Source organism: Enhydra lutris, unplaced genomic scaffold (genome assembly GCF_002288905.1).
Source record: "Enhydra lutris kenyoni isolate GAN:26980312 unplaced genomic scaffold, ASM228890v2 scaffoldscaffold86, whole genome shotgun sequence".
Classification (NCBI taxonomy): Eukaryota; Metazoa; Chordata; class Mammalia; order Carnivora; family Mustelidae; genus Enhydra; species Enhydra lutris.
Window position 1 is genome coordinate 2134183 of NW_019154170.1, and position 17699 is coordinate 2151881.

At 57.8% G+C, this 17699-nt stretch overlaps 1 protein-coding gene across 2 annotated transcripts in view; it reads left to right on the forward strand.

Moving 5' to 3' along the window:
- Positions 1–17023, forward strand: part of LOC111161680 (regulatory factor X2) — a 91634-nt gene extending 74611 nt beyond the window's left edge. For both annotated transcript variants that reach the window (XM_022525486.1, XM_022525485.1), the window contains exons 7-17: positions 1563–1682; positions 5005–5120; positions 6002–6120; positions 6444–6556; positions 6964–7118; positions 8296–8393; positions 9158–9307; positions 9925–10133; positions 11825–11978; positions 13022–13064; positions 13568–17023. In XM_022525486.1, the coding sequence (XP_022381194.1) occupies positions 1563–1682; positions 5005–5120; positions 6002–6120; positions 6444–6556; positions 6964–7118; positions 8296–8393; positions 9158–9307; positions 9925–10133; positions 11825–11978; positions 13022–13064; positions 13568–13680 (1390 nt within the window). In that variant the 3' untranslated portion in view covers positions 13681–17023. The remainder of the gene's footprint in view (positions 1–1562; positions 1683–5004; positions 5121–6001; positions 6121–6443; positions 6557–6963; positions 7119–8295; positions 8394–9157; positions 9308–9924; positions 10134–11824; positions 11979–13021; positions 13065–13567) is intronic.
- Positions 17024–17699: the final 676 nt, after the last annotated feature.

The following is a 17699-nucleotide window of genomic DNA, read 5'->3' on the forward strand; positions in this document are numbered from 1 at the left end:
TCTCCAGAAGGCTCATGCATGGCCCACACTGTCAGAGTGTCCCAGGTGCTGGCCTCAGGATTGGGGCTTTTCTGCCCCCTGCTTTTCCTCCTCCTGGCACCAGCCAAGCTTCTACCTCATCCAGATAGGACCCATGCTCACCCACTTGTCCCTATTGTCAGACACGTCTGTCCTTCAGTACTTCTCTCCTAAGGAGCCCTTCTGACCTACTTCTTAACCAAATTGTCTAAAGCCCTTTGATCATTCATTTCTCCCACAATAAGCTGATAGTGTTTCCCAAAGTTTGCCATTTTCCAGATCATGTTGTTAGACGGATTGGGGGCAGGAGATGATGATGATGATGATGGTGGTGGTGGTGACAGTGGTGATGGTGAAGATGGTGATGATGGGATAGTGGTGACAGTGAATGGCGATGATGGTGATGGCGATGATGGTGATGGCAATGGTGAAGATGGTGATGATGGGATAGTGGTGACAGTGACGATGGTGATGTTGGTGATGGCGATGATGGTGATGGCGATGATGGTGATGGCGATGATGGTGATGGCGATGATGGCGATGGCGATGATGGTGATGGCGATGATGGTGATGGCGATGATGGTGATGGCGATGATGGTGATGGCTATGGTGGAGATGGTGATGATGGGATAGTGGTGACAGTGACGATGGTGATGTTTGGTGATGGCGATGATGGTGATGGCTATGGTGGAGATGGTGATGATGGGATAGTGGTGACAGTGACGATGGTGATGTTGGTGATGGTGATGATGGTGATGGCAATGGTGAAGATGGCGATGATGGCGATGGCGATGATGGTGATGGCGATGGTGAAGATGGTGATGATGATGGTGATTGTGTCAACGGTGGTGGTGATGGTGATGGTATAATGATGATGATAACGAAGGTGGTGATGGTGACGGTGATGATAATGGTGAAGATGGTGATGATGGGACAGTGATGACGGTGATGATGGCGCTGTTGGTGATGGTGGTGGTGGTAGTAACGGTGGTGATGGCAGTGATGATGGTGATGTGATGGCAATGACGGGATGGTGATGGCAGTGATGATGGTGGTGGTGATACGACCGTGATGACGGGAGAGTGATGATGGTGATGACTGGCGATGGTGATGGTGGTAACAGTGATGACGGTGATGCTGCCAATGGTGATGATGGTGGTGATGGCGATGGTGAAGATGGGGATGATCTGGCGATTGTGTGAGTGGTGGGCCGTGATGGTAATGGTATGATGACGATAATGACGGCGACGATGGTGATGATGCTGGTGGTGAGGCCGTGCCCGATTACAAACCGGACCGCTTTTCCCATTGCAAGACTTCCCAGAGCCTTTATAGTACTGAAATCCAAGGGGCAGTCTCCAAGAGGGGGTGCCAAGTACAGAATCTCCTAACCTCTCTGATCATGGAACAGCCCGTGAACATTTCCCGCATGGTCCAGGGAACACTGAACCTGAGCACCCAAAAGGAAGGGCCAAGACAGAGCCCTTGTCTTGTCATTCAGAACATCTGCAAAGAGAGCTGACCCTGAGATGCTTGGTTTCTAGGGGCAACTCCAAGTATCATTACTATGGGATCCGCCTGAAGCCAGACTCGCCCTTGAACCGGCTGCAGGAGGACACCCAGTACATGGCCATGCGGCAGCAGCCCATGCATCAAAAGCCAAGGTGGGTGACCTGGGCCCAAAGGCAGCCTGAGAACCAGCTTTCCTGCCCAAGCAAGGGTCAGGTCTGAGTTTCACTTGGGAGAACATACAGAGAAGTGTCTCTCAAACATTAAATACACGGGTAGGAGGGGACTCTCCAAATTGTGATGGAAAAAATAGATTCATATGAGCCTGTCTCCAATGTCCTGGGAGAGCCAAGCCAAAGGAGGCTGGGGACACAACCTCGTCCAGCTAACAGAGCCTTCAGATCTTTCTCTTTAAAAAAAAAAAAAATACGGGACGCCTGGGTGGCTCAGTTGGTTAAGCAGCTGCCTTCGGCTCAGGTCATGATCCCAGGGTCCTGGGATCGAGTCCCACATCGGGCTCCTTGCTCATCAGGGAGCCTGCTTCTCCCTCTGCCTCTGCCTGCCATTCTGTCTGCCTGTGCTTGCTCTCTCTCCCTCTCTCTCTCTGACAAATAAAAAAAAAAAAAAAAAAAAAAATGTCTATTTTTGGGGGGCGCCTGGGTGGCTCAGTGGGTTGGGCCTCTGCCTTCGGCTCGGGTCATGATCTCGGGGTCCTGGGATGGAGTCCCACGTTGAGCTCTCTGCTCAGCGGGGAGCCTGCTTCCCGCCCCCCGCCTGCCTCTCTGCCTACTTGTGACCTCTCTCTGTGTCAAATAAACAAATAAAATCTTTAAAAAAATAATGTATTTTTTTTTAAAGATTTTATTTAATTATTTGTCAGAGAGAGAGAGGGAGAGAGAGCAAGCACAGGCAGACAGAATGGCAGGCAGAGGCAGAGGGAGAAGCAGGCTCCCTGATGAGCAAGGAGCCCGATGTGGGACTCGATCCCAGGACCCTGGGATCATGACCTGAGCCGAAGGCAGCTGCTTAACCAACTGAGCCACCCAGGCGTCCCTCTAGACATTTTTTAGAATGGTTTTAGGTTGCCAGCAAAATTGGGTAGAAAGTGCAGTTTTCCATATACCCACTGTGCTCACATGCGCAGTGCACCCGCCATCAACGTGGCACCAAAGCTGTGCATTGGTTACAGCTGGCAAGCTGACATCGACACTCCATTATCACCTCAAGTCCGAACTTGACATTAGGGGTCAGTCTGGGAGCTCCGTTCCAGTGGGTTTGTACAAACGTAGAATGACATGTCTCCGGGATTACAGATCACACAGAGTAGTTCCGCTGCCCTGAAAATGCTCCGTGTCCTGCCCATTCATCCTTCTCTCCTCCCCTCGACCTCCGGCAGCCACTGACCTTTCTGCTGCCCCCAGAGTTTTGCCTTTTCCAGAATACCATAGAGCTGGAATCCTGGATCTTCAATTTTCAACTATGGTGGGGGGCAGGGGGTGGGGAAGAGGTAACACTGAAACCAACCCAAGAAGCCTGGAGAAGGAAGCTTATCTACTTAAGTTGCTGCTCCTTCCTGACATTTGGATCCAATGGCTGAAAAGTCCTGGTCATTTTCTGGAATGTTCTCTCCTCTATCCATCGCACACTGACTCATCTTTTTTTTTTTTTTTTTTTTAAAGATTTTATTTATTTATTTGACAGACAGAGATCACAGGCAGGCAGAGAGGCAGGCAGAGAGGCAGGCAGAGAGAGGAAGGGAAGCAGGCTCCCTGCTGAGCAGAGAGCCTGATGTGGGGCTCGATCCCAGGACCCTGGGACCATGACCTGAGCCGAAGGCAGAGGCTTTAACCCGCTGAGCCACCCAGGCACCCCCTGACTCATCTTTTAAGGCAGGGCTCAGCAAACCTTTCTGTAAAGGGCCAGAGAGCAAATATCTTAGGCTTTGCAGGCCAGACATTCTGTCCAGACTACTCAGCCCTGCCGTCGTAGCATGAAGCCAGCACAGGTGATACAGAGACCAGTGGGCATGGCTGTGTGCCAATAAAACTTTATGCACAAAACAAGGAGCAGCACCAGCCCTCCACAGCTGTGGTCTGCAGGCCCCTGGTTCAGGGCCCCCCTCAAACGCCACGTCCCTGGCCGTCCTGCAGCCACGCCTCCTTCCCTGCTTCCCTCTGTCCCTTGCTCCTCTCTGGAGTCCAGACTGTTCCATGCGGCCCCTTCGTAACTTGGCCCATCCGTGTGTGGCTCAGACCCCATTTTAGCCGCTCTAAGGCCATCCCAGTGACTCCAAACCTCATATCCAATCGCGGGAGTTGGAGGTCACAGAAGACAGTCTCCAGAACATTCTCCAGTAGCCAACACGAGAGTGGAACCAACAGGCCATCCTGAAGCTGCTGGTGCACAGACGTGGTCCCTGTAGCGGCTGCTTGGTGTTAGCGTCAGGCCCCCCCCAAACACCGCGACTCAGCGCACCAGCAGAGCGCTACCTCGGGAGCAGCGATACGTCTCACGGCGACGGGCTTGTGCCCTTTACACTTGTAACCCCCACCCGTGTCTGGCGCTCCACACCTGTCTGAGAGACTTCTGTCCGTCCTCATGGGAAGCCTGGCCCCACTTTCCACAAGGAAGGGCGCTCCCCGCCGGAGTCGGGCGCCCCTGCTCTCCCCACCACACGCCGTCACCACCCCGCAGCCGTCCGCTGGGCTCAAGGCACCCCGGGCCCCCAGGGAGCCCTTTTCTGTGAGTGTCGCCCGTTTGCTGCGAGGACAGCGGTTTTCTGGCTCTGCTTTTGCTCAGGGCAAAATGAAAATCCCAGAATTTCCTTTGAGACCATCGAATAGTAAGATACTTGTGAAGTTCACTTACCTTCTGAGGGAGAAGTATTAGGGGAAAAAGGATACACACACCCCCACACACAAGCAACCCCGAGTATCCGTCAGCGGCTGGTTGGATAAGCAAATGTGTCCGTCCATCCAGACAATGGAATGTTACTCAGTTTTAAAAAGGAAGGACCTCTGACATCTGCCACCACACGAAGGGACCCCAAGGACACCGGGCTTGTCAAGAGGAGCCAGACCCAGAAGGACCCATCCCGCAGGACCCCACTCCCAGGAGGGCCCCAAAGGAGTCCCGTCCCCAGAGATAGGAGAGGGCGGGAGCTGGGGGTGGGGTGGGGGGAGTCCATGCTTCATGGGGACAGAGTCTCCATTTAGGGAGATGGAAAGTTCTGGAGATGGAGGCTGGGGGTGACTGCAGGACAGTTGTGAGCGTGCTTCATGCCACAGAGCTGTGCGCTTAGAGACGGTTACGATGGTGAATTTCATGTTGTGTGTATTTTAGCACAAGTTTTTAAACACTACACACACACACACATGCACACACAGCCCAAACTGAACCCCGCTCGGCTCTCTGCTCCTTAAGCCCCTTAGGGCTGCACAGCCGGGGCCTCATGGTGGCACCGTGTCCCTTGCCCAGGTACCGGCCAGCCCAGAAGACGGACGGCCTTGGGGACAGCGGCTCGCACGGCAGCCCGCACGGCACGCCAGAGCAGGCCATGGCCGCGCAGAGCCTGCACCACCAGCAGTACCTCGGTGAGTGCCCCCCACCCCGTGGACGGGGCCGGCCGGGAAAGCGGGGTCCGCTCAGCTCTGGCGGCGCCAGCCACCTCTGCAGGGCTGCTCTGAACGACCAGCCTGCAGAATCTCTCTCTAATTACGCAGACGTGTTCTAGGTCAACCTTCAGGGCATTCCCCAAGATTGCAGAAGAGTCAGCAGGTGCCCCCAGAATGAGTGTGTACAAAATGACCATCAGAAAAAGAAGCAAAGAAAAGGAAATGCCCATTGGAAAGAAGACTAGATGTATTTTAAAACCTGTTGCCTGGGGACTTGGCTGCCCCCCTCGGTTCTCTTCCCGAGGTCCCTGGAGCATTTAGGGTGCTCAGGATTCCTTACAACTGGCTCTGCGTCCTGGTGGCCTGACCCACAGCTGCCTGGCCCTTCCCTGCGAGACCCCCTCCCCTGCCGGCCCCACACCTGACTCTCAGCTCGTGCCCAGGGAGGCTTGCTGAGGCCTTGATCACAGACACACACACCGAAGGTGGCTGTGGTCTTTGGGTATATTTAGTGAGTTTTTCGAGCCCAGAGAGAGCCCCTAAGGGAAGCAACTTGAGACAGCCACAGCCGGCCCCTCCCCAGACTCGCTGCCCTGGGTGGCCCCCAGGCTGGGGTGATGGGAGCGCCCGTGGAGTGCGGGACCTGGGCTCAGGGCTCATCTGTGTCAGTGTATTCACTGTCCCCGGGAGATGACAGTGTTGTCCCCTATTCTGTCCCTGAAAAAAAACCAAAGCTTCAAAGTTGTCAGACCCAGGGCTGGGGTGGTGGGGATCACTGGCAACCCCGACCCGAATCCCCCAGCACCTGCGCCCGCTGCCTGTGGCCCTTCTGCAGCTCTGCGACCCCATTTTCCTCCCAGATGTGTCTCACGTCTTCCCGGAGTTCCCGGCGCCCGACCTGGGCGGCATCCTGCTGCAGGAAAGCATCTCGCCGCACGACGTCAAGGCCCTGCAGCTGCTCTACCGGCGGCACTGCGAGGTGACCACCGGGGGGACCCTGAGCCTGGGCCCCGGGGTGGGGGTAGGGCCGGGTGGAGCGCAGAGCGAGCCTCCCACCCCGCCCCAGTGGGGCGCATCAGCCTCCCACGTCGCCAGCACCGCCAAACTCTCAGACCATCAGGTGTCCCTGGGTGACCCCAAGGAGGTGGGAGCGGCCCCCTGCTTCTTCTTATGGAGTCGCTCCTGACTTCAAAGCACCCCACTGCTCCTGTCATAGCTGCCTGCTTGGCATGTCCCGACGACACGTGATGGGCCACTTTAACACGCACATCCGTGAGGTCGACGGGCTGTGTTTATTCACAGGCAACGTTGGACGTCGTGGTGAACCTCCAGTTTCACTACATTGAGAAGCTGTGGCTTTCCTTCTGGAACTCGAAAGCCTCCTCAGGTGATGGCCCTGCCTCTCTACCTGCCAGGTAACAACCTTCGTCGCCCCCCCTGCCCCCCTCCCCCGTCCCCAGGGAGCGCTCTGCCTCCTTTCCCAGGACCCCAGGGCTAACCTGCAGGCTGGGGACACCCACATGGTGACCCACAGACACATGGGTCCCTTTCCCAGAACTGGCGCTCAGAACCCCCCCGCCCCCATGTGTGTGGGGGGGGGGGGTTCCATGCTATGTGTTCCCCATCCCCTTGCTTCCGCATGAGGGACCATAGAGGGAACCCCGTGCCGTCCCAAACAGAGGACGTGTCATCCTCTGGCCACAAGCAGGGAGGTGGGCAGCGCGGGCCCACCAGGGAATTGGAGGCGGGGAGGGGGTCCATCCCGGGGGCCCTCTGCCACCCTGCAGGCTGCGGCTCACCCCGGCTCTCCCATTCCCCACAGCGATGGGGAGCCCGAAGGCGCCGTCCTCCCAAAGGACAAGCTGGTGTCTCTGTGTAAATGCGAGCCCATTCTCAAGTGGATGAGGGACTGCGACCACATCCTGTACCAGGCCCTGGTGGAGATCCTCATCCCCGACGTGCTGCGGCCGGTGCCCAGTAAGCAGGGCTGCTGCTCTCTCCGCTGCCCCTGTGCTTTCCTTGCCCCCCACCCCCGGGAATGAGGCTGCAGGGAGGCCTGCCACCCTCGGGTTGCCGCCCGCCCGTGCTGGCTCGGTGCTGCGGGGCTCCCAGTGACATGCCAGCCTCTGAGTGCCTCTGGGGCCCGGGATGCCCTGCAGGAGATCCCTAGAGGGTGGGCGGAGGTCACAGAATAGCCCTACCCCTGTCGGCAGGGTTGCTGAAAGCCCTGGAGAAGGTCTCGATCCACTGTGCCCCTCTGCCCCCCAGGACCACCTGTGGGCCCCTCCCCCAGCAGTGACACGCACCCCCTTCCCCCCATGGGGCACACCCTGCCAGCCCCTTACAGGCTTTCCCTTGGGCCCCCAGGCTCCTGAGGAACCTAGGCCCTGAGGCCTCGCTCTTGATGAAAGACTGAGGGGTGGGGAGTGGCCCGTGGGTACACGCGGTGGGGCCCTGTCGATATTTGCGCCCGTGGGCACGACAGAAACTTCGGACTTTCTTGATGAACCGGTGTGCTGCTTTTGGAACAGAAAATGGGAAACAGCCAAACAATCGCGTTTCTCCTTCGGGCTTGCCTGCCGGACACTGCTGACGGCGGCGCTTGTTAGAGTCTCTGTGTTAACGTTTGAGTCGGGGTAGATTTATTTTCACATTTTTGAAGTTTTTTTCTTTTTAAACAGTCCGATTTGTTTCTTATTTGCAAGCCGCCTCACAGTAAATTTGGAAGTTGGTGGAGGATATGTATGTGCATGTGTGTGGATCGGGGCTTCCCTGGAATGGGGGGGCGTCCTGGGCACTCTGGGGGTTTGAGCCTGGCCCGCTCCATGCCGGGAGCTCCCCGCATTGTTGTGCCGGCCACAGATGTCTGCGCACATCCCCCAGCATCCCCTGGGGGCAGAGTCACGCTGGGTGAGGAAATCACGAAGGCAGGAGGGAGAGGAACGGAGATGAAGGCCCCAGGCGGCCCCCAGTCCTTACCCAGCGCCTCCCTCAGTAAATGCCCGAAGTTCTGCCGGGTCCTGCGTCCGTCCCTCGTCCCTCTTCTTCCCTTGCTCTAACGGCTTCACTGCACCTGCACCTCTTATGTTCCCACTGATCCTGACCAGGATCAAGACCCTTTCCCACTGTAACTATCGCGGCTTGTGTCTCCCAGGTACCTTGACACAGGCCATCCGTAATTTTGCCAAGAGCTTGGAAGGCTGGCTGACGAACGCCATGAGAGACTTCCCGCAGCAGGTCATCCAGACCAAGGTAACCGCTGGGCTCTGCCCAGGGGCTGGGAAGGGCTCCAGGAGGGGCTCTGCCCCAGGCAAAGCAGGCCGCCCCCGAGGGTCCTGAGGCCCATGAGTCCCCCCCCCCACCCCGCCCAGGAAGCCTCCTGGATGCTGGTGCTGTGGGACGGACACCAGCAGGGAGGGGCACGACGGAAGCTGTCATTTGCTGTGACGCATTTGGGTGGACACATGGAATGTCCCTGTGCGCCTCATAGGAGGGAGGGCTTAACCTCGCTGGCGCCCTTCCTGCAACAGTCGTGCCACAAAGCAGAATTTAAAATGTGCAGAGTGGGCCTCCATGCACGGGAGAGCGTGACCACTGCTCATGCACGGGAGAGCATGACCGCTGCTCTCGCACGCGTCTCTTAGAGACCTGTGTACAGGTGAGGCCACGTTCCGAGCATCGGGTCTCCCTGACCGCAGTCTGGAAGGGTCTGTTAGTCCACTGACTCTCAAGAGAGCCGAAGGAATTCTAGGAATAGCAGCATAAGCACCCTGTCCTGAGGGCCACCTCACTGAGGCTATGGCATCTGCTCTAGATGCCGAGACGCCTCGGTGAGGTTCGTATCCTCCGTTTAGTCTCACTCTTGGGTCCTGAGACTGTGGGAAGGGTGGGTCCCTCTGCTCCCTCCCCTCCACACTGTCCTGGAGCCCAGGCGCCCTCCTGAGGGAAGAGAGAACCGGAGCTCTCACCACCCCCCCACCTCACCTCTGCACCTCCTGCCCCTCCCCCGGCCACAGGTGGGCGTGGTCAGCGCCTTCGCCCAGACCCTGCGCAGGTACACGTCCCTCAACCACCTGGCGCAGGCGGCGCGCGCTGTGCTGCAGAACACCTCCCAGATCAACCAGATGCTCAGCGACCTCAACCGCGTGGACTTCGCCAACGTGCAGGTGACTTTCTCCAACACCATCCCCCACCGCCTGGGATGGAGCCCGGGGACCCAGCTGTCGATCAGCGACGCCGTGTGTGTGTGTGTGTGTGTGTGTGTGTGTGTGTGTGTGTGTGTGTGTCTCTCTCTCTCTCTCTCTCTCTCTCCCATCCCGCTGGCCTCGCCTTCCAGCCTCCAGAAAAATGCTCAAAACCATAAAACGCAACCAGCAGCAAAACCTGGTGGGTGTGAGAACAGGGTCAGGGCGGAAGCCCCCTGCAGCCCACCCAGGGGCCCCGGGCCTCCAGGAGCTAGGACCCACACCCTGGTCCGCCCTCTTTAAGAATCTACCTTCCTGCTGCCGTCTTCACAGCTGTCTCGTCTGGGCTCTGAAAGTACAGGCTGTGCTCGTGCGCGTCCTGCCACAGCGATCCTGGCGCCGAGTTCACCCACTAAATAAACACATACACTTTTAGAAAAAGGAGCATTCAAAGTAAAACACCGCAAACGCACCGTGTGTAATCTGAGCTCTGGCCCCGGGAAGCCTGGGTTTACACGCTGAGAACCAGGGCGGGCTCCGTCTCTGGCCGCCGGTTGGGTGCGGGGGGCCCACCCTGACCTGCCGTCCACGCCCCGCAGGAGCAGGCCTCGTGGGTGTGCCAGTGTGAGGAGAGCGTGGTGCAGCGGCTGGAGCAGGACTTCAAGCTCACCCTGCAGCAGCAGAGCTCCCTGGACCAGTGGGCCACCTGGCTAGACAGTGTGGTCACCCAGGTCCTGAAGGAGCATGCCGGCAGCCCCAGCTTCCCCAAGGCTGCCCGCCAGTTCCTTCTGAAATGGTCCTTTTACAGGTAAGTCCGCCTCGGTTTCCAGGAGAACTCGGGGAAGGCACAGTGAGCGGACGGATGCGCATCCGGCCTGCGACTTTTCCTTCCAAACCTGCGCTCTCCCCTGGCTGATGTGAGGCGTCAGGAGAAGGGGGCTGACGTGGCCTTAATCACCAGGCCATAGCTCCCAGGGCCAGGGAGGGGAGCAGGCGGAAAGACCACCGCCCCCCCCCCGGGGACCCCAAATCCAAGTTGGCTTGTTTACCTTCAGGGGGCTTGGCCATACAAAGCCAAGAAGCTTCTGAGCAGAAAACATCCCAAATCCCAAGCCGTTCCGCCCTGTCCACTGACTCGGCCTCTGGGTCTGCACCCGTTCAAGCAACCTTTGCCCCCCACGTGCTGGGCTGTCCACGGCCTTGGCTAAGCCGTCCCAGATCCACAGCCCGCTGAAGCCACCCGTCTCGCCCCGCTGCCAGAGTGCCGTCAGAGCGCCCGTGCACGCGGGCCCGGGGAGGCGTGCAAAGCCCTCAGTGGGACGGCCCCACCGCTCGCTCTTGTACACCGTGTCGTGCCCACACAAGCACAAAGCTTCAGGCCGTTAAAAAAAACAGGACAGGGCATGCTAACATTTTCAAAGTTGATTGGAGCAGACCCCAGGCTGCAGGTGGTCAGTGAGCGAGGGGAGAGGTGTTTGCAGAGAATTTGCAGGAGAAAAGCAAGGAACTGAGGTCACTGCCTTTAGCTTAAGCGCCACCGCAGCAGCGGGGGGAGCCTGGCCCTTCGCGGCTGGGGCTCGACAGCCACTCTCAGGAGCCCGCATGTCGGTCCCGGTTTGCTTGGGCCCCAGGGCATCGGGAGCCCCTGCTGTGCGGACCCCCTGCACAGAGGGCTCACACGTCTCCTCCCGGCCTTGTCCTCTCCTGGTTCTTTTGCTACCACGGCGACGAGTGGGGAAGCTCTGAGGGGGGCCGTCGGGAGTTGGGGTCGGGTGCCAAGGGATCTCATCCATCCCTTTAGATCAGGGGTTGCTTTTTCTGTGGAGAATCAGAGAGTACGTATTTCCAAGAAAGAAAGAAACTCGTCAGCACATGACATGTAAATGAACAGGCGTGGCCCATGTGCCAATAAAACTTTATTTCCAGAAACAAAGCTGTGGATTTCAGGCACTTTTCACGGGTCACGAAACATAAATCTGCGTTGGACTGTGTTTCCAACCATTTGAAACTGTAAAGCGCATTCATAGCTCACAGGCTGTAGAGGAATGGGCAGTGGGCTGGAGCCGGGCTGGATTTGGGGCCACAGCTTGCCAGCCTGGTTGCAGATGAAAGAGGTGAAAGTTCCCTGAAGTTCTGTCTTGTTTGGCACCTACACCCCTGACTGAGGAGTGAGGCTGGATGGGAGGGAATCTCAGGAGGGAAGGCCGGGAAGGGCTGCCTGCTGTGGGCAAGTCGTAAGGGCACCACGACTGACCACAGGCCATTGGCTAAAGCTTGTGTCAGAGACACGATGTCATGTGTCCACGGCCTCTCGCTGACAGCTGCTGCCCCACCTGCCTTTCCCACCCCCACGTGTCCCCACCGCAGTCACAAGGGACACGGGGTGGTCTGGGTGGCTCGTGAGTCCCGGGGGCCTCCTGAAAAGCCTGGCTCATCTGCCTGCCTATAACCCCGTGCTCCCCGGAAGGCCCCCCCAGCCTCTGTCTGCCCATCCCCCAGCTCCATGGTGATCCGTGACCTCACGCTGCGCAGCGCCGCCAGCTTCGGCTCCTTCCACCTGATCCGCCTGCTCTACGACGAGTACATGTTCTACCTGGTGGAGCACCGCGTCGCAGAGGCCACCGGAGAGACACCCATTGCCGTGATGGGAGAGGTGAGGGCCCTCCCGCCCTGGGGATCCCGGGACAGTATGGGCAGTGTGTGTGACACAGCGGACAGCCCAAAGAGAAGACCCTTGCCAGAGGCCCGTGGGTGGGAAAGAGCTCGCATGCTGGAGCCAACCGACCTGGGTTCGGACCTGTCCTATGCCACCGAGGGCGCTCCTGCTCCTGAAATGAGGCCTGGAACACCTGGCCCGTGGCGGGGGATCTCCTGTTGGAAAGTACATAGAAAGTGTACCATTCCGACCATTTTGAAGTGAATGATTCAGTGGCATTTAGTACATTCAGAGTTGTGCAACCACCACTTCTAATTCCAGAACATTCCATCACCCCAGAGGCAAACCCCACGCCTGTCAGTGGCCACCACCATCCCACGCCCCAGACGCTGGCACCCGCTACCTTCCTTCCTGCCAGGATCTGTCTATCGTGGGCATCCCACAGGGGTGGAGTCCCACATAGCATGGCCTTTCGTGCCTGGCATCTCTCACTCAACACAATCCTGTCACGGTGCAGCCGGCCGCGCTGTAGCGCGTATCTTTGCCTCACTCCTTCTGTGGCCCGCGAGGTTTCCTTGGGCGGCTGATCAGCATTTTGCTCTGCCCGTTCATATGCTGGTGAGCACACGGGCCGTTTACGGCTTTGGGCTGCTGTGACATTCTGGGCACACGTTCTTGTTTGAACACCTGTTTTCATCTCTTTCGGGCACATTCCTAGGAGTGGAATTGCTGGGTCGTGTGGGGTTGTTTTGAGGAAGAAATGAGGTGATGCTTAGAGAGCTTTTAGTGCGCAATAAGCCTGTCACCATGCAGAGGTCACAGTCCCTGTCCTCTTGGTGGCCTGCTTAGTGGGCACCACTCAACCCTCCAGCAGCTCCCAGGCAAGATCCAGAAGGTGCCAAGGGGGATACACTAGCCTCAGCGCCCCTTCTCCCGGGGGAAGCGAAGCCTGTGTTAACTGTGGATAAAGGACAGTGCTAACATTCACCAGGCCCAGGCCCCTTCGTGGAGGCCCCTGACTCCGGGCTTCTCTCTTTCAGTTCAATGATCTCGCCTCCCTATCGCTGACGCTGCTCGATAAAGGTGGGTGTGTCGTAGCTTTTCCAAGAGGCTCTCCCAGGGGCTCTTCTTCCCACCCTGGGCCTAGTTGAGATCAAGGCAGCTCCCGGGGTGGGTTGAGGGCCGTTAAGAGCTGCAGGTGAGGCCTCCCAGTGATGCTCATGCAGGCCTGGACCCTACTGGGGCTCAGAGGAGCCACCCTGTACCTCGCCCTCAGGTGGCTGCTTTGGGCCACCATCTAACCCTGCTCCCCAGGCACCCCCACTTCAGGCCCTGGGCTGCCTGCGTCCACCTGCCCCTACCCCAGCCCATTCCCTGCCCCACGCCGTAGGGGGCGCCAACTGCTGAGGGGGACCCTGCCAGGAGTGTGACCAGCAGACACACACTGGTCAAGGTTGGTCTCTGGGAAGAAGGCCTCCCTGGGCACTGCAGGGCAGCATCCATGCCTGTGCACCTGTCCGAGCACGTGCTTCTCTCTCCCTCCCTCCTGCGCCCCACACCCCTCATCCCCAACACCGATCCTGCAGATGACCTCAGCGAGGATCGCGGCAGTGAGGCCGACTCCGACGCCCGCAGCCTGGGCGAGCCCCTGGTAAAGCGGGAGCGCAGCGACCCAAACCACTCCCTGCAGGGCATCTAGGTCCGGGGTGCCTCCCGCAGGCTCCAGCCCGGGCCTCTGGGCTCTACTGTAATAGTGCCTCTTAGATGGTGGGACCTTTGCTCTGACTCACGGGGGCTCCAGTTCACGCTCAAGGGACATGCCATTCCTCCGAAGAAAATCGTCGTTACCCACAACAGAAGGTCACATCGGGCTCCTGAGTGCCTGAGCTGCTCACCTCGTGCCTCCTGGGTCATCTTTTCCTTCTGAGTGTTCTTACCCTCTCCTCTGCCTGGCCGTGAACTTCGGTCCAAGTCTCCACATCCCGCCTGAGACCTGGAAGGGGCCGTGCTGGGCGAGCCGGCACCTCCACATTGGGCTTCTCAGTTCAGCCTCTTCCAGTTTCCACCATTCTTTTTAAAAATTTGGATCCCAGGAGGGAAGGGGTGTCCTGCAGCTGCTGGGCAGTACTGAGCGGACTGGTATCCACAGAGGCCCCTGCCCTGGTGCCCCGTGGTGGGAAGGGACCACCTCCATGCTGTGCCCAGGGCCTCCTGCCCTGCCGGCTGGGCCGAGGCGTGGAAGCCGGCCCCCAGGAGCCCCATCTGCAGACACCAGAGGTCCCCAGAAGCAGCTGTCAATCACCATGGCCCCATGTGGCCCGAAGAACAAGTCATGGAAGTGGCCCGCCCATGCCAAGACATAGTGGTGTCTTCAAGAATCAAAACCAGAAGTTTTATCGGCAACTGGGAGGATCTGGGTTCTGTCCAAGTTCACGCCAACATCAAGCCAAACTGCTGGGTCTGGAATGAGTTTGTTCCGAGGGGGCTGGATGGTCGATGTTTCAGTGGTGCCTTCAGAGGGCAGCCATCGGGCCAAGTCTGCCTGGCTCCCGCTCCAGAATCTTCTGGAATGCCTGCTCTGGAATTAGCAATCCTGGAGCACTTCGACCCAGCATGAGTCCCATCTTGAACTGCTCAAAGTCGAAACTCTTCGCTGGGTGACATGAACCCCGAGGACTCGCACAGCCCTTGAGCTGTGAACACTCCGGATCTGTATCCGCCATAACACATTGCACTTGGTTAGCTCCGCGCAAGAGTCCCGCCCCCAAACCAACTGCAAAAAAGAAAGACAAACCTCTGGTCTGGGAAGCACCATCGTATGAAATGCAATAGTTCTCTTTTTGGAAATATGTTTATATCAATAGTTTTGTGCTCTAATTGTTACTAGAATGTTTCTTATGAACATGTATATTGCGGTATATTCGGTCCCCCATATTTTTTTTTCATTCATGCAGAAGGTACTAATGTAAACTCACGTGGCCTTGAGAAAAACCTTACTTCCCGACAAGCCGCGCACTCCTAGGTCCACCCCAGGTGTGCAGAGCGGTGTGGAGGGCAAAGACAGGAAAGGCTAGGCGCTTGTTTTAGAAACCAAGTCTATCATAATCACAATGTTTGTCTGGTTTTACAGTTTGAGACTTAGATGAAATCAGACAGAAAGAATGTCTTTAAAATATATATCTCCCCTCCCGGGAGACATTTAAGCTCACGATTTGTGGGTTGTGATGGCCTGTCTTCTTCCATGTGGGGTGAGCAGTACAAACTGGGTTCCCGCCTTATGCTCCTGCCTTTGCAGGATTCCACGAGGAACAACACAAGTGACGGTAAAGACATGCGTCTTCCAAGACCGTTGTCGTTTTTCGGCGATCCACATTCCAGCCCTTCCCCGCCATACACGGGTGCACGCGCGCATACACACACACGCGTGCACGCGTGCGTGCACACACAGTGGCCCTGGAGAATACAGGCCTCCCTCCAGGCCCGTCCCCTGCCCTGGACTGCCAACCTGTCCGGGCTCCTGCCATGCGAGGCTCCGAGGAGAAGCAGCGGCCTCCAGCACTTTCTTCTTGGCTCTCTGGGGAGTGTTCCAGAAGGAGCGGATTCCCTGAGTTTCGTTTAGCAAGGCCAGCTCTGGGCCAGAGATGGCAAGAAAGCAATGGTCAGCCCTGGAAGATCAGGACTATTTGGGAGTGGACTAGACTTACCCAGATACAGCAGAACAAAGCCCCGGCCCCAGGCACCGATGAAACCCTCTGGTTGTCCCCAGGACTTACTCGGCAGAGGGTTGGGGGCCAAACTTGGGAATCCCCTAAGAATCACTACATGAGCTTGTGTGAACGTGGCCAGTGCCTGGTGGGATTATCATGGGGGCTGGAAATCCGCGTTGTCTGGACCACCCCTGGCAGAGGGGAGGGGATCCGACACAGAGTTATAGGACTTTGAAGAACCCCTGCAGAGGAGACCCAGCAGGCTCGGGAACGAGGGAAGGCCCACCGATGGGAAGATGTTCCAGAAACACGGGACACCATTCCTGGTCAGTCACCCCTAAAAGTTGCTCTTCTGTGCCAGGCAGGTGTCCCACGTCCCGCAGAGATGCTCAGCCTTGGCCCCCGCCCAGGCCCATCTATCCCCAATAGAGGTCCTGGGACCCCTGGGTGGCGCTAAAATCATCTGCCTCCCTGGGCTGGGACCTCCGGGGACCTGCACGTGGCTCAATGCTCTGCCGTCACCATCTTAAGATTCTCAATAGTTTTTGAAGAAAGGGCCCACGCTTTCGTTCTGCGCTGGGCCCCAGGACAAATTTTGCGGCCAGTCTTGGGAAACTCCCAGGACATGACCATGCAGACTCCCCTTCAGCTGGGCGGCTGGGCCCTGTCCCTGTGGTGAGTCTCTACCAGGCTCTCAGAACCCAGCAGAACCCCGACTCGCCCCATCCTCTTGTCGTTCATGACCGCAGTCCCTCTGCAGCCTGACATCCCTGAGCACGGCCAGCCCTTGCACCAAGCAGCAGCCACCCCCAGCCCTCCCTGTCTGAGAGCCAGGCCCGGTGCTGGGGTGGCAGGGTGCCTGGAGGAGGAGAGCCAGGCCCTGCTTCTGGGCCTGCGTAGCTGGTGACAGAATGAGCCCAGGTGATGTCTCCATGACCACTGCCCCAGGAACGAGAGAGGAGATGAGCAGGGGAGACTGCCGAAGGCCCACAGTCTATCAAGTCCCCTAGAAAGCCCACAGAGTAGGGACCCAGAGCACAGAGCCAAACAACAAAGGGAACCTAGTCCTACCAAGAGCCTCTGGGAGGTTCTAACTAATCACAACAACTCCATACTAGACGCTTCTATCCAATCTCCTCTTTTTGACAGTAGGTGTTCCCTCATTGTACACATGGGAAAATTGAAGCTGCTGGCTGGAATGCAGATAGGATGGCTGGAGCATCAGCAGCCATTTTTAGACCTTGAGGTGGGTCTCCTACAATAAGGCAGGCAAAGCAATGAGACAGAAGGAACCTGGATCCCTGGTGATCGTGGAGCTGCATTACAATCCTGACAACCCACAGCCAAGAGTTCCATAAGCTGCACTGGGGAGGGGGGAGAGGGGGGCAGGGGAACCCACAGCTGTTCCTGCCTCTGGGAACTCTCTGGAAGCAAGCACTCTGAAGCAAGCTGTGAGGTGCACCCCCTGCCCATACACACACGCTCCAGCTGTGGGTGTGCTAAGAAGGGAGAGACTCTCCCTGGCTGAGGACATCATCCCCTCCACCACTTTTCCTCCTACAGCTCTGGCTGCTGCCCGTCTTCTCCCGGGTCCCATTCCAGAAGTTCATCCTTCCACACCTTCTGTGACCTTGTCCAAACCCAAATGAAAATGCTCCACCACGTGCTGCTGACTTGCCCCCCAGCAGCCCAGCCCGCCACTGCTCAGAGGTGTGTGGCAAAACGGGAGCTCAGCGTCCGACCTTTCAGGCCGCCTCCTCTTGTCTCCTCTTGTCTCTTGTCTCCATCACGGCGCTGCCCACCATCCATCCAACCATCCAGACCAGAAACCCAGGGCCACCTGCATTGCCCCCACCCTTCCTAACCTCCCCAAAATGCCCATAACATGGTCACTCTCTCCTTCCTCCTTTCCACTCCCCAACTCCTGGCCGGGAAGGCAGCATGGCGGGGGAAATAGGGCTAGGCTATGCGAATTTGAGTGCCAACTCCATGGTCCCGGGCTATGCCCTCA